Source organism: Bactrocera neohumeralis, chromosome 5 (genome assembly GCF_024586455.1).
Source record: "Bactrocera neohumeralis isolate Rockhampton chromosome 5, APGP_CSIRO_Bneo_wtdbg2-racon-allhic-juicebox.fasta_v2, whole genome shotgun sequence".
NCBI lineage: Eukaryota > Metazoa > Arthropoda > Insecta > Diptera > Tephritidae > Bactrocera > Bactrocera neohumeralis.
The window spans coordinates 64,190,571-64,209,049 of record NC_065922.1 but is presented as its reverse complement, the minus strand read 5'-3'; the positions used below and the strand labels follow the sequence as shown (position 1 = coordinate 64,209,049).

Sequence of the window (18,479 nt, the reverse complement as noted above, 5' to 3'; positions counted from 1 at the left end):
ATTTGGTGTGATTTGTGGACCGGTTGAATCATTGGTCCATATTTCTTCAAAAATTATACGGTTGAGAACGTAACTGCCTATGGCCATAATAACTGACTATTTAATGCCTGAAATTAAAGCTCATATCTCGGCTACATTTGGTTTCAACAAGACGGCGCCGCTTCCCACACATCGCATTAATCAATGGATTTATTGAGATAACACTTCGGTTAGCAGATAATTTCACGTTTCGGGCCGGCCGATTGGCCTCCAGAAACGTGAGATATCACACCGTTTGACTTATTCCTGTGGGGATGTATAAAGTCTTTCATTGGGAGGGCTTATGCGGACAATCCCCCTTCGATTCAGGCCTTGGAGCAAAACATCATGCGTGTGATTCATCAGTTACCAGTCGAAATGCTCGAACGAGTCCTCCAAATGTACAAGTATAACCCAAATATTATACTTTTAATTTATTGGAAACTTTTGTAAAGTTAACCGATATCCACTTCTGTTCCTGGAAAAGTAGTATAGTCAGTTATTTTTTGAAGGAGTCTATTTAGCGATTTGATATGTTAAGATTAGATTAGGTTCGGTTATGCTGACTGGCTGACACCAATTTGTAATGCCTTGTTGAGATTCAGATTAATATGAGCCAAAGTTATCTTCCTACAGTACGTCAACACTTTTTCTGAAATTTAATAGAAATTTGAAATCTAATTCTGATACTTCATCCAGTACATTGAACTAAGTGTCTCCTAGATATCTAAGACGAGTAGTAGGTAAGGTCGGATAGAAGCAGCGGAGGTGTACCAGCGTCTCTATCATGTCTATTTTATGCAAGCGCATACGACTTTCATCCGATGCCATTAAGTTGTGACCTTTGATTAGGCCAACAACCGCAATGCAGTCCAATTAAGGCATTCCATCTCACCCTGATCCGTCTGTCAGCTCTTTCGGAAATTCCATTGTGTGTCATTTTGTCATTTTTAGCGACTTGCGTATTTCCTATGCTGGTCCACTACACAGGAGGGTGGCACTCATCAATCTCATCAACTGTCTTAATAGCATTTATTTTTAGGAATGCCGATATCGTCCATCAATATATGGCATGCCGAACATTATTCATCAGGCTATTACCTGTATCGTGGAACTTGTCCGTGAATATAGCTATGTCGTCTGGATCATCTTCTTTTAAAGAAGAGCACCCAATCCTAAATTTTTTCAAAAGTATTAAGTACCTATTCATGCTAATCTGAGCAATCCGGTTTGGTTCCTTTCTGTATTAATCTTCTTGCAGCTCAATCGAGCTTTTCCCCATGTCATGATGTTGGGCTCTATCCAAAATTAAATGCTCCGCTTATATCAAAAAAGGCTCCTAGCACATGGTCCTTATGCTCTAAAGCTCGATCTATACTTAAGGTTAGCGTGTGAACTGCAGTCTCCGTGGATTTACCCTTCAGTTCAGTTCGGTGAGCCGATGGAAGCTTATCTGTTATAAAGGCATCTAGAAGCTTATTGTCAAAAGGAATGAGACTTATTTGTCTGCATTCTTTCGAATTAAGGGAGCTCCTTTCCCCGCCATCGGCATACTTAGGGTTCTTTTGGGAGTTTTAATATTAGACTATTGTTTCCAAAACTAACGTATATTTAGCAGAAACTGAACAAAGATGAAAAATATAAGAAGAAATAATAACTTTTTAGACGAGAGATTGAGATTACAATTAGCAGTAATCTAGGAATTCATAATAAAATATGTTACTGCGCTAGTCTTGTTACTTAACTGTCACACCTAGTACATATAATAGCTTAATTTAAAAATTTGGAAATTAAAAAATTAAAAATTAAGCTTAGCAATTATTCAATGACATATTTAGTTTTCACGTCATCTCACTAACTATGTGAAAAATTAGGTCGTTGTTGTAAGACAACTTCCCCCTTTATGTCTCACTTTCCTTCTCTGGCATTTAAGCAACTACGGTGTCTGCACAACACTCTAGTTCCACAAAACGTGAGCATCTCCGTTGAAATCTATTATAAATTGCCGTCAGTTAAATGTCGACGGCTATGCGCTGAGGCCAAATATGTCATTGACACGTTCCCAAACAGCTAATTGTTGCACGAAATGTGATTGTATGCATGTATGTGTTAAGCTTGGCTTGAACTTGCAAGCGTTGTAATTTCTTTGACACCTTCAATACAAATAGCATACACCCTTGGCGATGGCAGGGCACTGTTTACAAGTTTCTTGTCTAATTACCAACATTATATACATACACAAGTACAAAGATTTTATATACGATTTCCTTCAAGATAGAAATAACGTTACTTCACTTCTCTTCTTATTGATCTACATTTTAATCTCAAGCTAGAGTTGCACTGGAACTTGTACCCACTTAACATACAGCTGCGAGAAATGAAATAGCAGTTGGTAGCAACACTTTAATATTTTTCAGCCGTTAACAATTTTAACGGGTGATCCAAGTAGAGGTACTTTTTACAATAGCCTTTTTTTCACAGATCACGCATGAGTCGTGTCTTCTTCTTCTTAATTGGCGTAGACACCGCTTATGCGATTATAGCCGAGTTAACAACAACGCGCCAGTCGTTTCTTCTTTTTGCTACGTGGCGCCAATTGGATATTCCAAGCGTAGCCAGGTCCTTCTCCACCTGGTCCTTCCAACGGAGTGGAGGTCTTCCTCTTCCTCTGCTTCCCGGCGGGTACTGCGTCGAATACTTTCAGAGCTGGAGTGTTTTCATCCATCCGGACAACATGACCTAGCCAGCGTAGCCGCTGTCTTTTAATTCGCTGAACTATGTCAATGTCGTCATACATCTCGTAGAGCTCATCGTTCCATCGAATGTGATATTCGCCGTGGCCAATGCGCAAAGGACCATAAATCGTTCGCAGAACTTTTCTCTCGAAAACTCTCATCAGTTGATGTCATCGTCCAAGCCTCTGCACCATACAGCAGGACGGGAATTATGAGCGACTTATAGAGTTTGGTTTTTGTTTGTCGAGAGAGGACTTTACTTTCAATTGCCTACTCAGTCCGAAGTAGGACCTGTTGGCAGAGCAATCCTGCGTTGGATTTTCAGGCTGACATTGTTGGTGGTGTTTATGCTGGTTCCCAAATAACTTCAAAGTTATGACTGTCAACAGTGACGTGAGAGCCAAGTCGCGAGTGCGACGACTGTTTGTTTGATGACAGGAGATATTTCGTTTTGCCCTCGTTCACTACCAGACCCATTTGCTTTGCTTCCTTGTCCAGTCTGGAGAAAGCAGAACTAACGGCGCGGGTGTTGAGGCCGATGATATCAATATCATCGGCATAGGCCAGCAGCTGTACACTCTTATAAAAGATTGTACCTGCTCGATTAAGTTCTGCAGCTCGAATTATTTTCTCCAGCAGTAGATTGAAGAAGTCGCACGATAGGGAGTCGCCTTGTCTGAAACCTCGTTTGGTATTGAACGGCTCGGAGAGGTCCTTCCCGATCCTGACGGAGCATTTCGTGTTCCTCAACGTCAGTTTACACAGCCGTATTAGTTTTGTGGGGATACCAAATTCAGACATCGCGGCCTTAGCAGTAAGGCTGAATGGATTCTCGAGCTACTGCTTAGGGATAGTACAATCACAAGTGATACACCGACATAGGAGTCGCAGAACCGCGAACCAAACTCTTCATACATATGGGAAGTTTTCTGAGCATATTTCAAGCAGAAATAAGTCGGTACGTAAAGATAAACCTTCAACGCTACTACTCGTGCACTTATAACCATACCACATAAGCGACAGTCAAGCGGCATTTAAAGCAATCTCTGCCTACGCGATCAAATCACTACTGGTGCAGGGTGGAGAGAACGGCTGAGCAGTCTATCGGTACATAACCAAGTGCATCTTTTCTGCGTGCCTAGTTACAGAGGTTTAGAGAATAAACTGGCTGATGAGCTCGTCCACTCCGCAGTATTCACTAACATGGGAGAACCTGAACTCTTCATCGCGGTGGGTCCTCGTACCATAAAGGAGCTGTTCTGCAAGGAAAAAGAAGTAGGCTGTGAGAGGTATTGGTAACAATCCAAGGAATGTGCCATGCCAAGTTGTTAATAGGTGGTTACAACCTCAGCAGCCTTAAATATGTAAGCAACCTCCCCAGAGACAAACTTGTCGTATTCTACACTGGCCACCGTAAGCTCAGGAAGTGCTTAAATAACATTGCTTCTTGTGGTAACTGCCGGTTCTGCGACAGAGAGCTTGAAACTGCAGAACACTTGCTAATTAATTGCATAGAAGTCTGCAGACAAAGGCCCTTGGATCCATATTTTCAAATACCATTAGTATTACAGCAAAAGAGGGGCTTCCAACTTGCGTGAATCTATATGGCTTAATCCCAATTTTCTGCTAAACCATAATTTCAAAGTTTGACTGGAATACAATTCTTCTTCTAAGCCCGAACAAGAAAAAGGCTGATTCTAAGCCTTGACTTGGAAAAGTGGCACTCGAATTCACATTCCTCTTCTAACCCTTAACTTGAAAAAGGCAGACGAAAAGTTCCAAAATCAAAAAGTTCACTTAATCATCGACATTTTTAGAAAGTAAATACTCACATTTCAAAAGAGGAAGTATGCGTAACAAAAAACGGTTTATGCTTGAACTTGAAATTTTTACGGCTTAGCAATTTGCAATCCAACATTAATACAACAATTGCACAAAAACAACACAACACATGTTGAATGCGGAGAAGGAATAGTAGTAATAAACATTGAAAAGATTTGGCTTGCTGCCAATGTGTCTAAACAATTGAAGCTTGTACGCATTTGATCGACACGGATTAAAAGTGACGGTAATTACCAGTTGACAGCTTTAACATTATAATAGTTACAGTTATATGATGGATTACGTGGTCGGTAACTGATCGATTGGAGCTATCAGTTGATTATTTGTACGTTAATAGGCGTGTCGACCTCGCATTATTCGCGATGAAAATGCGTCACTCAAAATCATTTTTGTTATGTTATGTTTATATACAGCTAAATCTATTCTACTGGGTGATCTAAGTAGAGGTACTTTTTTCAATAACTTTTTTTTTTTTTTGCAAATCTCTTGAAAAGTTCCAAGAAGATCCGACGTTTTCGCGCCAAATTTTGTTCAGCGATGAGGCCCATTTCAAGCTCAAAAGGGATTTAAACAAGCAAAATTGCCACATTTGGAACGAAGAGCAACCTGAAGAGATTCAAGAGCTATCATTTCATCCAGAAAAAACATCGGTTTGGTGCGATTTGTGGGCCGTTGGAATCATCGGTCTATCTTTTTTCAAAAAATTATGCCGGTGAGAACGAAATCATCAATTACCACCACTATCGCGCCGAGATAACCGACTATTTGATGACTGAAATTGAAGCTCGTGATCTTGGCGACATTTGGTTTCAACAAGACGGCGCCATTTCTCATTCATCGCATCAATCAATGGCTCATAATTTTTCGTTTTACACCGATCGATTGACATTCAGATCGTGTAATATCACACCGTTAGACTTATTCCCGAGGAGATATATAATGTCTAAAGTCTATACGTTCAATCCTGCTACGATTTAGGTCTTGGAGCAAAACATCACGCGTGTCATTCGCCAGTTACTAGTCGTAATGCTCGAAAGATTCATCGAAAATTGGACTGAACAGATGGATCATCTGAGACCTAGCCGCGGCCAATATTTGAAAGAGATAATCTTCAATACATAAATGTCATACGCTTTAGATCTTGGCGGCCATTTGACTGGACCATTTCTCGAAATTAACGAGTGGCCAAACTTTGCACGCAATGTGTCCATGTTTAAACGTAAAACATGAGACAGCGCACCGTCTTGTTGGAAATAGAGGAGAGATATCTATCTCTGTTCCAGAAAAAAAAAGTCGGTCAACATCATCTTATAACGCTCGCTATTGCTGGTATCGCCATTTTCTGCCTCTTTTCGAAAGAGATTAGGCCCGATGATGCTAACATACTATATTTGGCACCAAACTGTCAATTTTTGAGGATGCAATTGTCTGATTTGACTGACCACAATAGCCAACACGTCATTCCTCTTGGTAGGCGCTTTATATCGGTCACTAAAAGAAATCTAGCACTAAGTTTCGGAGAGAATATTTTGCTTGGCATATTATGATTATGTAATTAGCAAAAATATACGATATCGCTTTAGTTCTTATATCTGACTTTTTGTTAAATTTTATACCGCACAAATCGGTTAGCGATTGTGGTCCGGCACTCGAAGTGTAACCAACTACGGACCATTCACGCAGCTGTCGCACTGGAATCAGCTGTTTATAAATTTGCTGAATGACAGTTCGGAGTATTGTTCACAATTGTACAAAAGCGTTTTGCCAAAAGTGAACGCAAAAAAAGTGATCAGCGATGGAATTCAAACGTAATAGTGTGATTGCTTTATATATAGCTGGAAAATCACAGCCAACAATTGTTCGTGAGCTCAAACACCTTAATGTGAATAAAGTTTTTGTTTATCGCACCATCACTCATTACAATGATACTGGTAGCATCGCAAAACGCCATGGAGCTGGTCATCAAAAGACTGCAACGTCACGTGAGATGGTTCGGAAAGTGAAGAAGCGACTTGAGCGAAATCCACGACGAAGTGCCAATCAAATGGCTAAAGAACTGAAAATATCCGACCGCAGCATCCGACGCATATTGAAAAATGAGCTCAAGGTCAAGCCTTACAAGTTCCAAAAGGCCCATGATCTCACGCCGAAGCAGCAACAAGTAAGACTTGAGAGAGCGAAGCAGTTGGTTCGCTTGGCCGAAAGCGGTCAAATTTCGAACATTGTGTTTTCTGACAAAAAATTTTTTCCAATTGAGCAATTCGTAAACTCTCAAAACGATAGGGTTTACTTGACCGACCGTTCATACGAGAATCTAAGTCATCGGTTGGCCACCAGGAGGCAGCACCCGCCACAAATAATGGTTTGGGCCGCTGTCACCGCAGATGGGCGCTCTCCAATTGTTTTCATCGAGCCTGGCGTCAAAGTAAATGCGACATATTATCGGGAAAGTGTTCTGGAGGCTGCTTTGAAGCCGTGGGCAAACAAACATTTCGGTCGCAAACCATGGACTTTTCAACAAGACTCAGCACCGTCTCACAAAGCGCGAGTGAACCAAGAATGGCTGAAAAACAACGTTCCGAACTTCATTACGACCACACAATGGCTCTCGAATTCACCAGATGCGAATCCAATGGATTATTCTCTCTGGGCCATTTTGGAGAGCAAGGTGCGAAGTAAAAAATACACCAGTCTCGTGATGCTGAAGAAAGCCATTGTCCGTGTGTGCGATTCGTTTTTTGACCGTCTCAAGGCCATAGTTAAGGCAAAAGGTGGTCATATCGAGCAAAAGTGAATTGGTGCTGAATTTATGATTATTTTCACACATTTTGTACTTTAAAATAAATAAAAATAATTTTCCAAACCGAATTTATGGCTTTTTTAATTGGTTACACTTCGAGTGGACCCTGACCCTGTATGTATGAGAGTAGATCTCTTATCAGAATGTGATTCGGTACTAAAAGTGAGTGATATAGATGCAAAAACTTTAACAAACAATAACTTTAACCAACAATAACAAGATGAAAATTTTGAAGCCGACTTATAACTAGCGAATTCCTACACACACACACCTTTTTAAATACTTTTTATATACTAGTATTTAGCCATATATGGCATACTTATGTATACTTGTGTACGAAGGAAGGCTGACCTTCATATTTCACTCCAAAAAATGTATATCAAAAAGCTAACTGCTATCTGCAGCACGCCAAACAGTTGCAATACGCTGCTGTACTGAGCATCGTAGCAGCCGGTGGTGTTCATATACTTATTTACATACATACTTACATATACTATATGTAGTTTCGTATCGGCAAGGACACTTACCTGCTGACGCGCTTGTGATGACGCCGTTTGATAATTTTGCTGGTTTTGAAGGGTAGTAGCGACTTTACTTATATTTGTCGGTTTATAGCTTTAAGTATGGTATATGTATGTATTTATCGCATGCGATTTTTTCAGTAATCAAACGAGGATATGTGATACTTATTTCCGTAGATTTGCTTACAGCACAGCAATTGTCGTATATGCTCTTGATTTTTATTATTATACAGAGGAAACGTGCCGCTATTATCTAACAGTTTTATTAGCGCTACATTTAATTATAATTTTTTATATTATTTGTGTGTTCACTTTGAGGCTTCAAACCACAATTTATCTGATAAAATAGCGCGTTTCTTTAAGGATTGCTGCTCGAAGAGTATTCACGAACACACACATTCACATACACATGCACAAATTGCAAGCGCACTAAGCTGAAAAACGCGCACTTTGCGGCATTTAAGCGCCGAACGCTGGAATTCTTGTCCACATCCGTGGTGCGTCCACACGCAACTGAGCCATAACGCGCTGTGGCAGCCGAGCTGCAGCAATGTGTAGATACCACAGCTAGCTGCCGCTGATAATGTACGCATACAAACATGTGGATAATCAAAAATCTACTACATATACTATATTGGATACTGAAGTTCATAGGCGCACTCATACACACAAAAAAAGCAGCTGTTACCAGTGGCTAGCACACCTTCTGAAGCCGCTTGACTCAACGCAGGGCTTTAAGATGCTTCTGGCAAAGAAATCTAGCCAAGTTCACTTAACATATGCTATACATATACTATATGTATACATACATACATATACATATGTATGTGCATATAGCTGCAAACAGCTGCCCGTGGTTTTATACACAGACACATATTTATCACTTAAAGCTTAACCAATTTGCCCTTTTTGCTTCACTTTCGTTTATTGCGTTTTGTTTTGCTCTCGTTATTCAAGTGGCGGAAGCTTTGGCATTTTCACGGCCAAAAGACGGTCTGTGTAGACGCGCGCATTGCAAGCTTTCGTTGTTTTGAAGTTATATGCAATCAGTATATAGTATATATGCATGTGTGTGGCATATAGTATATTTATCTTTTCAAAAGGCATTTCAGGCAGAAAGCTTGCCTCTTATGAATGAAAAGTTTAGTAAGCGTGAGTACACAGTGAGAAAAAACTGTATAGAAGCGAAAGTTTAATACAAGCACTTGATCCTGATTGTTCAGTTTGTATGGCAACTATGGTGTATGCTATAGCGATGCGATGTGGATATTTTCTCGGAGATTGCTCCATTTTCTTAGACATGCCGACCCATCACGAATTTTGTGAAGATATCTTTATACCCTGAACAGGGTATATTAAGTTTGTCACGAAGTTTGTAACACCCAGAAGGAATCGTCGGAGACCCTACAAAGTATATATATAAATGATCAGTATGCTGAGCTGAGTCAATTTAGCCATGTCCGTCTGTCTGTCTGTATATATACGAACTAGTCCCTCAGTTTTTAAGATATCGTTTTGAAATTTTGCAAACGTCATTTTCTCTTCAAGAAGATGCTCATTTGTCGGAACGGCCGATGTCGGACCACTATAACATATAGCTGCCATACAAACGAACGATCGGAATCAAGTTCTTGTATGGAAAACTTTCACATTTGACAAGATATATTCACGAAATTTGGTATAGATTATTTTCTAAAGCAACAATGTAATCTCCGAAGAAATTGATCAGATCGGTTAACTATAGCATATAGCTGCCATACAAACTGAACACATAGTTACTAACAGAAATGCACCTGTGAAGGGTATTTAGCTTCGGTGCAACCGAAATTAACGTTTTTTCTTGTTTTAAATTAAAATTCCAATCGTTCAGTTTGTATGGCAGCTATATACTGTAGTGGTCCGACATCGGCCGTTCCGACGAAGGTGCAGCTTCTTGTACAGAAAAGGACGTGTTCAAAATTTCAGATCGATACCTCAACAACTGAGGGACTGTTTCGTATATAACGGCTTTTTCAATAGGGACGCTATAAATGTAGGTCGATAGGGACAGCAAACGACGCCATATGTTTCCCGCATTTTTGTCATTTTATCATGGAAAGATATACGATCCAACAACGAGTCGAAATTATTAAAATTTACTACCAAAATTCGGAGTCGGCAGCCTAACTTTAAGAGCGCTACGTTCAATTTATGGTCGTCATAATCGTCTGTCAGATCAACAATTGAGCGTCTAGTGGAAAAATTTGAAGCCAGAGGCACAATACAAAATGAGATAAATAAGTGCTCACAACGTGAGATAAAGAAGTGCCAACAACGTAGAGAATATTGCTACCGTTAACGCATTGAGGAAGACCTAAATCTGTCTCTCACACGTCGTTCTCAAGCCTTGGGCATCTCTGTGACGTCTTAGTGGCGGATTTTGCGAAAGATCCCACATACTTACATGCTCAGCTTTACCACCAAAATCAATAATAACAGAATATTTTTCGCTCGAATTGCATAATATGGACTTGGACAATATGTGGTTCCAACAGGACGGCGCCACCAGCCAAACAGCGAATGTCACAATCGATTTATTGAAAACTAGCGACGATTGATGAACTTCATCGATTGATATCGAAAGTGAAATTGCAGCAGTATCGGCCGATTTATGCTTCAAAACCGTCGAGAATTGGGTTCAGCGGCTGGACTTCTGCAAGCGTGACATACACATACATATCTTCTTCTTAATTGGCGTAGACACCGCTTACGCGATTATAGCCGAGTTAACAACAGCGCGCCAGTCGTTTCTTCTTTTCGTTACGTGGCGCCAATTGGATATTCCAAGCGAAGCCAGGTCTTTCTCCACTTGGTCCTTCCAACGGAGTGGAGGTCTTCCTCTTCCTCTGCTTCCCCGGCGGGTACTGCGTCGAATACTTTCAGAGCTGGAGTGTTTTCGTCCATCCGGACAACATGACCTAACCAGGTAGCCGCTACATACATACATATACATACATATAATAGAAAGAAATGATTAGATTTAGGTTTATCAGTGGCTTTTGATTCAAGGCCTTATCTGGTTTTCATACTCAAAAGCACTTTTTATCTAGATATCTAAGCGCGGACCACTCATGCACAATTATGAACTGTTTATTTGTGATATCAGTAATCCAAGGTTTCAAACTGAGTCTTGCGAAAGCTGGACACTGTCCAGTGCTGAGTTGATTTTACCTCGTCTCCTTCCAGAAAACTTCTACAATTGGCTTCTGTCAAATTTTTTAGCCGTTTCATATAAACTGATGCTGGGAAATGGCAGGATGATAGGTTTCACAATTTCCAACGATACCGCAAATGTTAGACGCTCATTCAAGTCTTAGGAGCTCGATGCAAGTAATAATGAGAACTAAGCGCTCTTCGACTAGAGTTTAGGAGCTCAAGACCCACGTTAGTACTCAACGCTCTGAAAGAGGCTGCACTCTGGAACAGTAGTTCTACCTCTAGCTTTATGACAGCCACTGCAAGCTAAAAGGAAAATAAATGGAGAACTTCAAACAAAACTATCCTCTTGCTTTCTTCGCTGTATTTTGTACGCTTTCAATTTAATATATTGACGTAAAATGTGCCAAGTCGTTCCATACGTCAGACTGAGTTCCTGCGAACGGCGCAGTCTTCGTGTACACTCTCAGCTACGGCTGCTAAATTTTCTTCATTGCGTGCTGGACGTGGTCCATTCCGTCGAATATTATCCAGCAATGTATGCTCGGTCTCAAGATGGGTGATGGCGTTGCGAATAGTACGCTCATTACGCTCAGTAGGCTGATTATGTTGACCATAAGTTGCGCGAAGCGCGCGAAACACCTCCTTTACAGAACTTGTAAACGTTGATTTGTAAGTCTTGCCATGATGAAATGCCAAACAATACTGAACAAAAAATCAAAGATCTGTCAAAAAAAGCATCTATACTTGAATCTCCCGTTATTAGTGAAAGGTATTATAGCTACGGTGTAACGTTTTTTCTCGGTTTTTATTAATTTTATTGAAATGGAATATAAAATAACACATAATTTCACTTATTATTGATCTTCCTGACACGCCTTGGGGCGAATCGCCATAAAGATGTTTTCAGTAAATGAACTGTAAAAAAGTATCAATATATGTACGATTTGAATAAAGTTTAATGAATAGCTCGGGAAACTTACTCAATTCCGAAGCTGGAGATACATCCTTGGTTATACCACCAACTGCGACCTCGCACCTTCGCACACACACTATTACTTGAAAATGTATCACCTGTGCCATCTGAGATATCGTTATAACCCCAAGGCTGCACCATTAATTTTACTAAATTATCCACCGCAAAATCGTATCGCTCATCTTTAATACTGAACTCCTTGAAAATGTTTTGGTTTCCTATAACATAGTCGCGAACCATAAGGGCTTGTGGCGCTCGCTTTGTCAACACATGCAAACGATCTAAACCAATGAAATAGTCCGTGCTTGCACTTCCAAAACCGTGCTTGTATTCAAGCCAACTCCTTTGATAAATTTTTTCTGCACTTTGCGCACTTCCGTGCATTACTAAAGTCCAAGGGCAACAAGTGGTACATTCGTTCATACAAAACACCTCGAACGGCTGAAAGTTTGGCAACTTGATTTCATAAATTCCGGTAAAAAATTGAGGTCCACGCTGCTGCCACGCATCGGCACAATCACTATATACTTCTGGTTTCGACAAAATCGTTTTATTGTGTGCATCTTTTAGTTTACAGCTAGCCATCCTGAAAAGTAAATATCATCAGTAATCTAAATGAAAAATGGTTCCAGTGAGACGCATGCCATACAGCGAATAAGAGATAAACTAAGTCGGTTAAGCTGGACAAAATGGTTCGAGATCAGGCGGATAAAATTCACTGCATAAAACACAATTTATGTCCGCAAAAACAAAAGTCCACATTACTGTGAGCTCGGGCAAAATGGTTTAGATAGTTACAGCGGCAATCAAGATAAAGTAGAAGATTGGTGCTAACGAGCTTGAGCTAAAGAACTACACTTAGAGGCAACCTACCTCATTTTATCAAAAGTTCGTTTTCTGTGAAGCAATGAGTTATTGCTTTGGAGGTTTTGTGCTTCACTCAACTTATGGTCAACATAATCAGCCTACTGAGCGTACTATTCGCAACGCCATCACCCATCTTGCGACCGAGCATTCATTATTGGATAATATTCGACCGAACAGACCACGTTCAGCACACAGTGAGTAAAATATAGCGGCCGTAGCTGAGAGTGTGCATCAAGACCGAGTAAAGTTTATTCGGCGCCGTTCGCAGCTACTCGGGCTGACGTATGTATCGACTAGGTGAATTTTACGTCGAGATCTTAAGTTGAAAGCATACAAAATACAGCTTCTGCAAAAACTGAAGCCGCTCGTCCTTCCCAAGCGACATCGCTTCGCTCTATGGGCTCTTGTAAAGTTCCAAGAAGGTCCGACGTTTTCGAGCCAAATTTTGTTCAGCGATGAGGCACATTTCTGACTCAATGGGTAGTGAAAAAGCAAAATTGCCACATTTGGGACGAAAAGCAACCTGAAGGATTGAAGAGCTGTCATTTCATGCAGGAAAACAACGGTTTGCTGTGGGACAGTGGAATCGTCAGTCCATATTTCTTCAAAAGTGATGCCGGTGAGAACGTAACCGTCAATGGCGACCGTTATCGCGCCGTGAAAACCCACTATTTGATGCCTGAAATTAAAGCTCGTGATCTCGACGACACTTGGTTTTAAGAAGAACACGCCACTTCCCACACATCGCATCAATCAATAGATTTATTGAGAGAACAATTCGGTGAGCAGATAAATTCACATTCTGGGCCGGTCTATTGACCACCAAGATCGTGTGATATCACACCGTTAGACTTTTCACTGTGGAGATATGTGAAGCATAAAGTCTATGCGAACGATCCCGCTTCGATTCAGGCCTTGGAGAAAACATGACGCTTGTAATTGGGCAGTTACTAGTCAAAATGCTCAATGGACCATATGAGACGTAGCCGCGGCCACCATTTGAAATAATGATAATAAATTCACATTAAATTTGAAGTTTCTGTGTTTTTTCTTTAAAAAGTAACGAACCTCGAATTGCTTATTTATTATCACTTACTTGGCGCATCTGTTCACTTCGGCGGGGATATCCGCTAAGCTTTTATCAGGTACACCTCCAACTCCACTCCGGACTCTGAGAAAAAAATTTAAGAAATTGGTATGTATTATATCAGGAAATATGAACTAGATTGTGTAATTTTTATTTAGTGTAACGAGTTTTCATTTCAATTCGTTTTATACTTACACTTCTTGTTTACTTAGGGTTGACTTCAAATTTGACCCCAATTCATCTAACCGCCGCTCGATAAAGGCATAGTTTCTAAAAAATAATAGTCGCAGATTATACTATGGTACAATTATAAGTTCAGAACTATCTAGCTTCGATATTCGCTTACACTTGTTGAATATTTTCCGTGGAACTCAACTTGTTCTCTATTTCGCCCAGACGACTTTCCAATAATTTTCCAAAAGACTCGACTCTAAGAACCAAAAATATATTTTTAAATATGCTTACCATTATTAAGCTGGGAGCATAAGAGAATATGCATAGTATTGTTCAATATTTTTACAACCTAATTAAATTTAGGTTAAATAAGTTCTTTCCGTTGGGTCCCTAACTATATTGGTGTTTTTTTTAGAATCAATGTTTATTTAAGAAAAACATGTACAAAAGCATTATTCCAGTCATAACCCAACTGAAGCTATAATATTTTCCATCCTTTTGGCTTTTTGTGGATTCCATTCCAAAGAAATCAAACAAATTTTTGAAATCCTGTTCAGATGTAAATCGTGTTCCAGTGAGGACCTTCTGCATCGACGGAAGGTTGGTTAGAACGACAATTTCTAGGCAATAAAGCCTAGAGAGGATAGTTTTTAACCGGTCTTGCAGAATGACGCCAAGCGTTGGCTCGTTCTAAAATTATTGCCGTCCGTTTTTCGGCACTCGCTCGCTTTAACTTGATAAGTTGTTGTAGGTAAATTGCAAGGTAGTACCTTATAGAATCATAAAAAAGCAGGTAGTAGACCAGTAATACCTTTTCTATTGTATTTCATTGCATGTGACGGACCGGGTAGGTGAGTGGTAGTACACTTACACTTACCGATCCAAACGGGGTTAGATCGCCGAAAGAACAGCCCTTGGTCGGATGAAATCCGAGTCAGTTCAGTTCATAATCTCGGCAGCCTAGAAATCCGGCTGTCGTCCTGCATTATTCATCTCTTTATCTCGTAAATGGGTAGTAGTTATATATACTTGTCGTCTAACTATCTAAATATTTTTCAACCATTCGGGTGTCTAGTAAACTTTATGAAACGGCATTTTGACGTCAAGAAGAATAATTTGAGTTGAGTCTTACATTTTTAATTATAATAGGTATTAGTACAAACGCTATAATATCATTGTGTCTTATCCCACTTGTTCCACTGTATCTTTACGTGAGTGTTATGGATCGATGGGTTAACCTGACTTAAAGTTTTTTTTTTCGACAACCGTCTCTCCATTGACTTTTTTATTGATTTTGGAAATAGCGATCTCACTCCGAAGCGCACTTAGAGAACCTGCGATGGAAATTTTAAACTTTCTCCCATGAATCAGATGGCTGGTGTCTATTAAATCGTTAATTGTTTCAAATATTTCCATATTCAAAAGATTTCACGCACTGTGAAAAGTAATATGACTGATCTTTTCAACATACTCTTTCAGGTATGTACTTTAAACTAATTTAATAATAGCCGAATTCGAACAGTTAGTGAATCTTATGAGGAACATTTGTAAGACAGAAACACAATCTGGCGTTCGCCATTACGTGCCGAGAGACAATACCACATTTTTTGTTTTATTTTGTTGTTGGCAAGCTAAGATAAAACCAGGGCCTAGATATCCTCAAACCTTTATAGCCACTTCAACATTGTCAAAAAGAGTTAGCAATATAATTAATTTTTTGAAATAGTCGTAACTTAAGCACTAATAACACTCACATTTCTTCAATATTCGCAACAGTCTTAACGGTGCTTTCTAGTTCCAACAATCGTTCTTCGATTTTTTCCATAACGGTCTGAACACTAAAGATAGATTATTATAAAATTATTTATTATTATTTAATTACATATATATTATTATTATTTATTATAAAACAAATAAATAAAATGATATAACTTCAAAAAAAAAAAACACAAATTTTTGGCTAATTAGAAGACAAGTGTCTTAAGACCTCTTTTAATAAGATCTTACTCAAAAATATTCCACATTTTGCTCAGTCTGAATATATATTTACCGAATATGAGGTTAAGCGTTTTTTCAGCACTTTATTTGTCATTCCTTACCTTTTTAGCGTCTCTTCCATGCTATCTTGTTTGCTACTAAATGAATCTAAGCCGTTCACCACATTTCTGATTTCATTCTCTGCATCTAAGAGTATCGTAAAAGGCTGTTCCGAATCGTTATCCTTCCCTGCTTTCACTCTACCGACACTTACAGTGTGCCAAGTAAGTATTAAGTAGCAGAGATACCGTGTTATTTCTTTATACATTTCAAAGCGCTCGCTAGTATTCGACTGATTTTTGCCTCGCACAATAAGAAATTCAATGGCAAATTGAGATTATCACCACGGAAGTACATTTGAGTTGAGCATACAGTTTATTTTTATACCCACACACAATATTTGAATAATAAATTTGTTATGACAACATAATATCGAAAATGTTTGCAAAAGTAGACGTTTGCAGAAAAATTTTCACTCACTTTCCATTCAGAGAGACAGCTAATAAAGTTTCGACAGCCCTAAGAGTTCTAATGAAACTCAGTTCACACTCTATAAAAACCATAGAATTTCAAAGATTTTCGAAAGGCTCGATTTTTAAAGACCGTACATAGTTTAATCCGGTTTCGAACTTGTTTTTGTGTCGGCTTCTGTTACAACATGTTCGTGCTAAGTAGTTTCTAATCGATTAGAGAATTCTTTGGAAATATTAATATATGTATGTGTGTAAGTTAGTATGAATCAAGTCCACATAAATAATATATCAAAACACATAGTATTTATAATTGAACTGGATATGCATGCACATATTATATATCGTACTACTTTATATAAATATAGGGTTTTCCAGTTGCATTATCTTTCGATTAATTCCCACGACAGTGGGGAATCCTTAACAGGCACTGATCTGTATTTAGATTAACGTCTAGTTGGTTTAGTTTGTCATGTCGATAGTAATTCATCAAACTGTCTGGAGACTGTTTTACGTATTAGGTGTCCAACTAAATTCCCGCTTTTTGTCAATGGATGGCTTCAGCAGTTAGTTGCGTTTGATTTTGATATAACCAAAACGTGATAAACTTAACCGTAACTGCCTTTCCTCATTAGTGACTTTGTTTATGTGTCATATATGTACTACTGCTTGTGCGAATATGTTTAAGCCTGCTTTAGAAGCTTCAAAAAATCGAATATTTTTTTTTTTTGCTTAAATCCCTTTAAAAGTATTCTAAGAATATGCCCCCAAAGTTTTAGATGGGAATTCGAAATATTTTCGGAGAGCGGGGAAATAGTGACCGAGCGTCTAGCAGATATGTATGTATATGAGTGGTTGGGCAGAAAGCGAAAACTTTGACGCGCGATTTCTCGGTTTTTCATTTTTACGATTTTTCTTAATTGGCGGGCAGGTTAGAAAAAAAGTAAATATCCTATCGAAACGAATCAAAATGCGTTGTATTTGGAATTAAATTCTCTTCTAGGTGAACCTAAAATACCTTAAGAAAGTTAACATTAATCCGGTTTTTAAACGATTTAAAGTAAATTTTTTTTTAAATGCATTTTTTTTTAATCTGCGAAAAATTGTTGAATTTTTCACTTTTTGTTGAATTTTCTTGGTTCACCTAGGAATTACACTATTGAAAATTAAAAATTTCTTTTGTGTTTTTTGTTTCAGATGAAAATTGCGACCTGCATCTTGCCCGCCCACACAGAAATTGCACACTCGAGGCGCCTCCTCAAACATGAAAGAATATCTAATGTATAATAATAAAAAAAATTTGAGAGGGCTCTTCAAATATGTAAGAATAAATCCTAAAAGTTTCATTTCAATCAGACATTTCTTTCCTTTCCAAAAAAATCCTTGAAAATACAGATTTTTTGAAGCCTCTAAAGCAGGCTCCCCCCCTTAATTTTTTTGCCGCATAGTCGTCATTTGCGGGGAGTGTGAATATTTTTCTTTCAGTTAAAGAAATTGGCGGCTGAAGCGCATCAGAAAATCTAAAAAGTTTACGGAGATGCTGCCACAAGTGCAAAGATGTGCCGTGATTAATTTTCGTCGCTTCAAAGACGGCGATTTCGGTCTTGAAGTTGCTCGATGCGAAACCGTATCAGACGTAAGAAGAGCTTGTCTCAGCATTGCGCGCCACTCGCCAAGCCATTTTAAAGGCCCTACATGTGCTGAGAATGGTGCTGCAACAATAAACTTGAGTTCCTTAGAACCGCAATACCAGGAGA

The 18,479-nt window shown here is 39.1% G+C and overlaps 2 protein-coding genes across 5 annotated transcripts in view; both read right to left on the bottom strand.

The window, feature by feature from the left end:
• The window catches only part of LOC126759188 (acidic phospholipase A2 PA4), a 35,830-nt gene extending 27,366 nt beyond the window's left edge, over nt 1-8,464 (bottom strand). For 3 of the 4 annotated variants that reach the window (XR_007666975.1, XR_007666976.1, XM_050473872.1), the window contains exon 1: nt 7,923-8,464. The gene's annotated coding sequence lies outside the window, so the exon portion shown is untranslated. The remainder of the gene's footprint in view (nt 1-7,922) is intronic. The other variant, XM_050473873.1, reaches the window with a different exon arrangement.
• Nucleotides 8,465-11,893: 3,429 nt separating this feature from the next.
• On the bottom strand, nt 11,894-16,574 carry LOC126759178 (angiopoietin-related protein 7-like). The gene is made up of 7 exons (XM_050473857.1): nt 16,315-16,574; nt 15,970-16,053; nt 14,388-14,471; nt 14,237-14,311; nt 14,051-14,125; nt 12,095-12,673; nt 11,894-12,029 (listed from the first exon to the last, which is right to left on the bottom strand). Exons 1-7 carry the CDS (start codon nt 16,518-16,520, stop codon nt 11,969-11,971), a joined length of 1,164 nt encoding a protein of 387 aa, XP_050329814.1. The 5' UTR covers nt 16,521-16,574; the 3' UTR covers nt 11,894-11,968.
• Between the last annotated feature and the right edge of the window lie 1,905 nt (nt 16,575-18,479).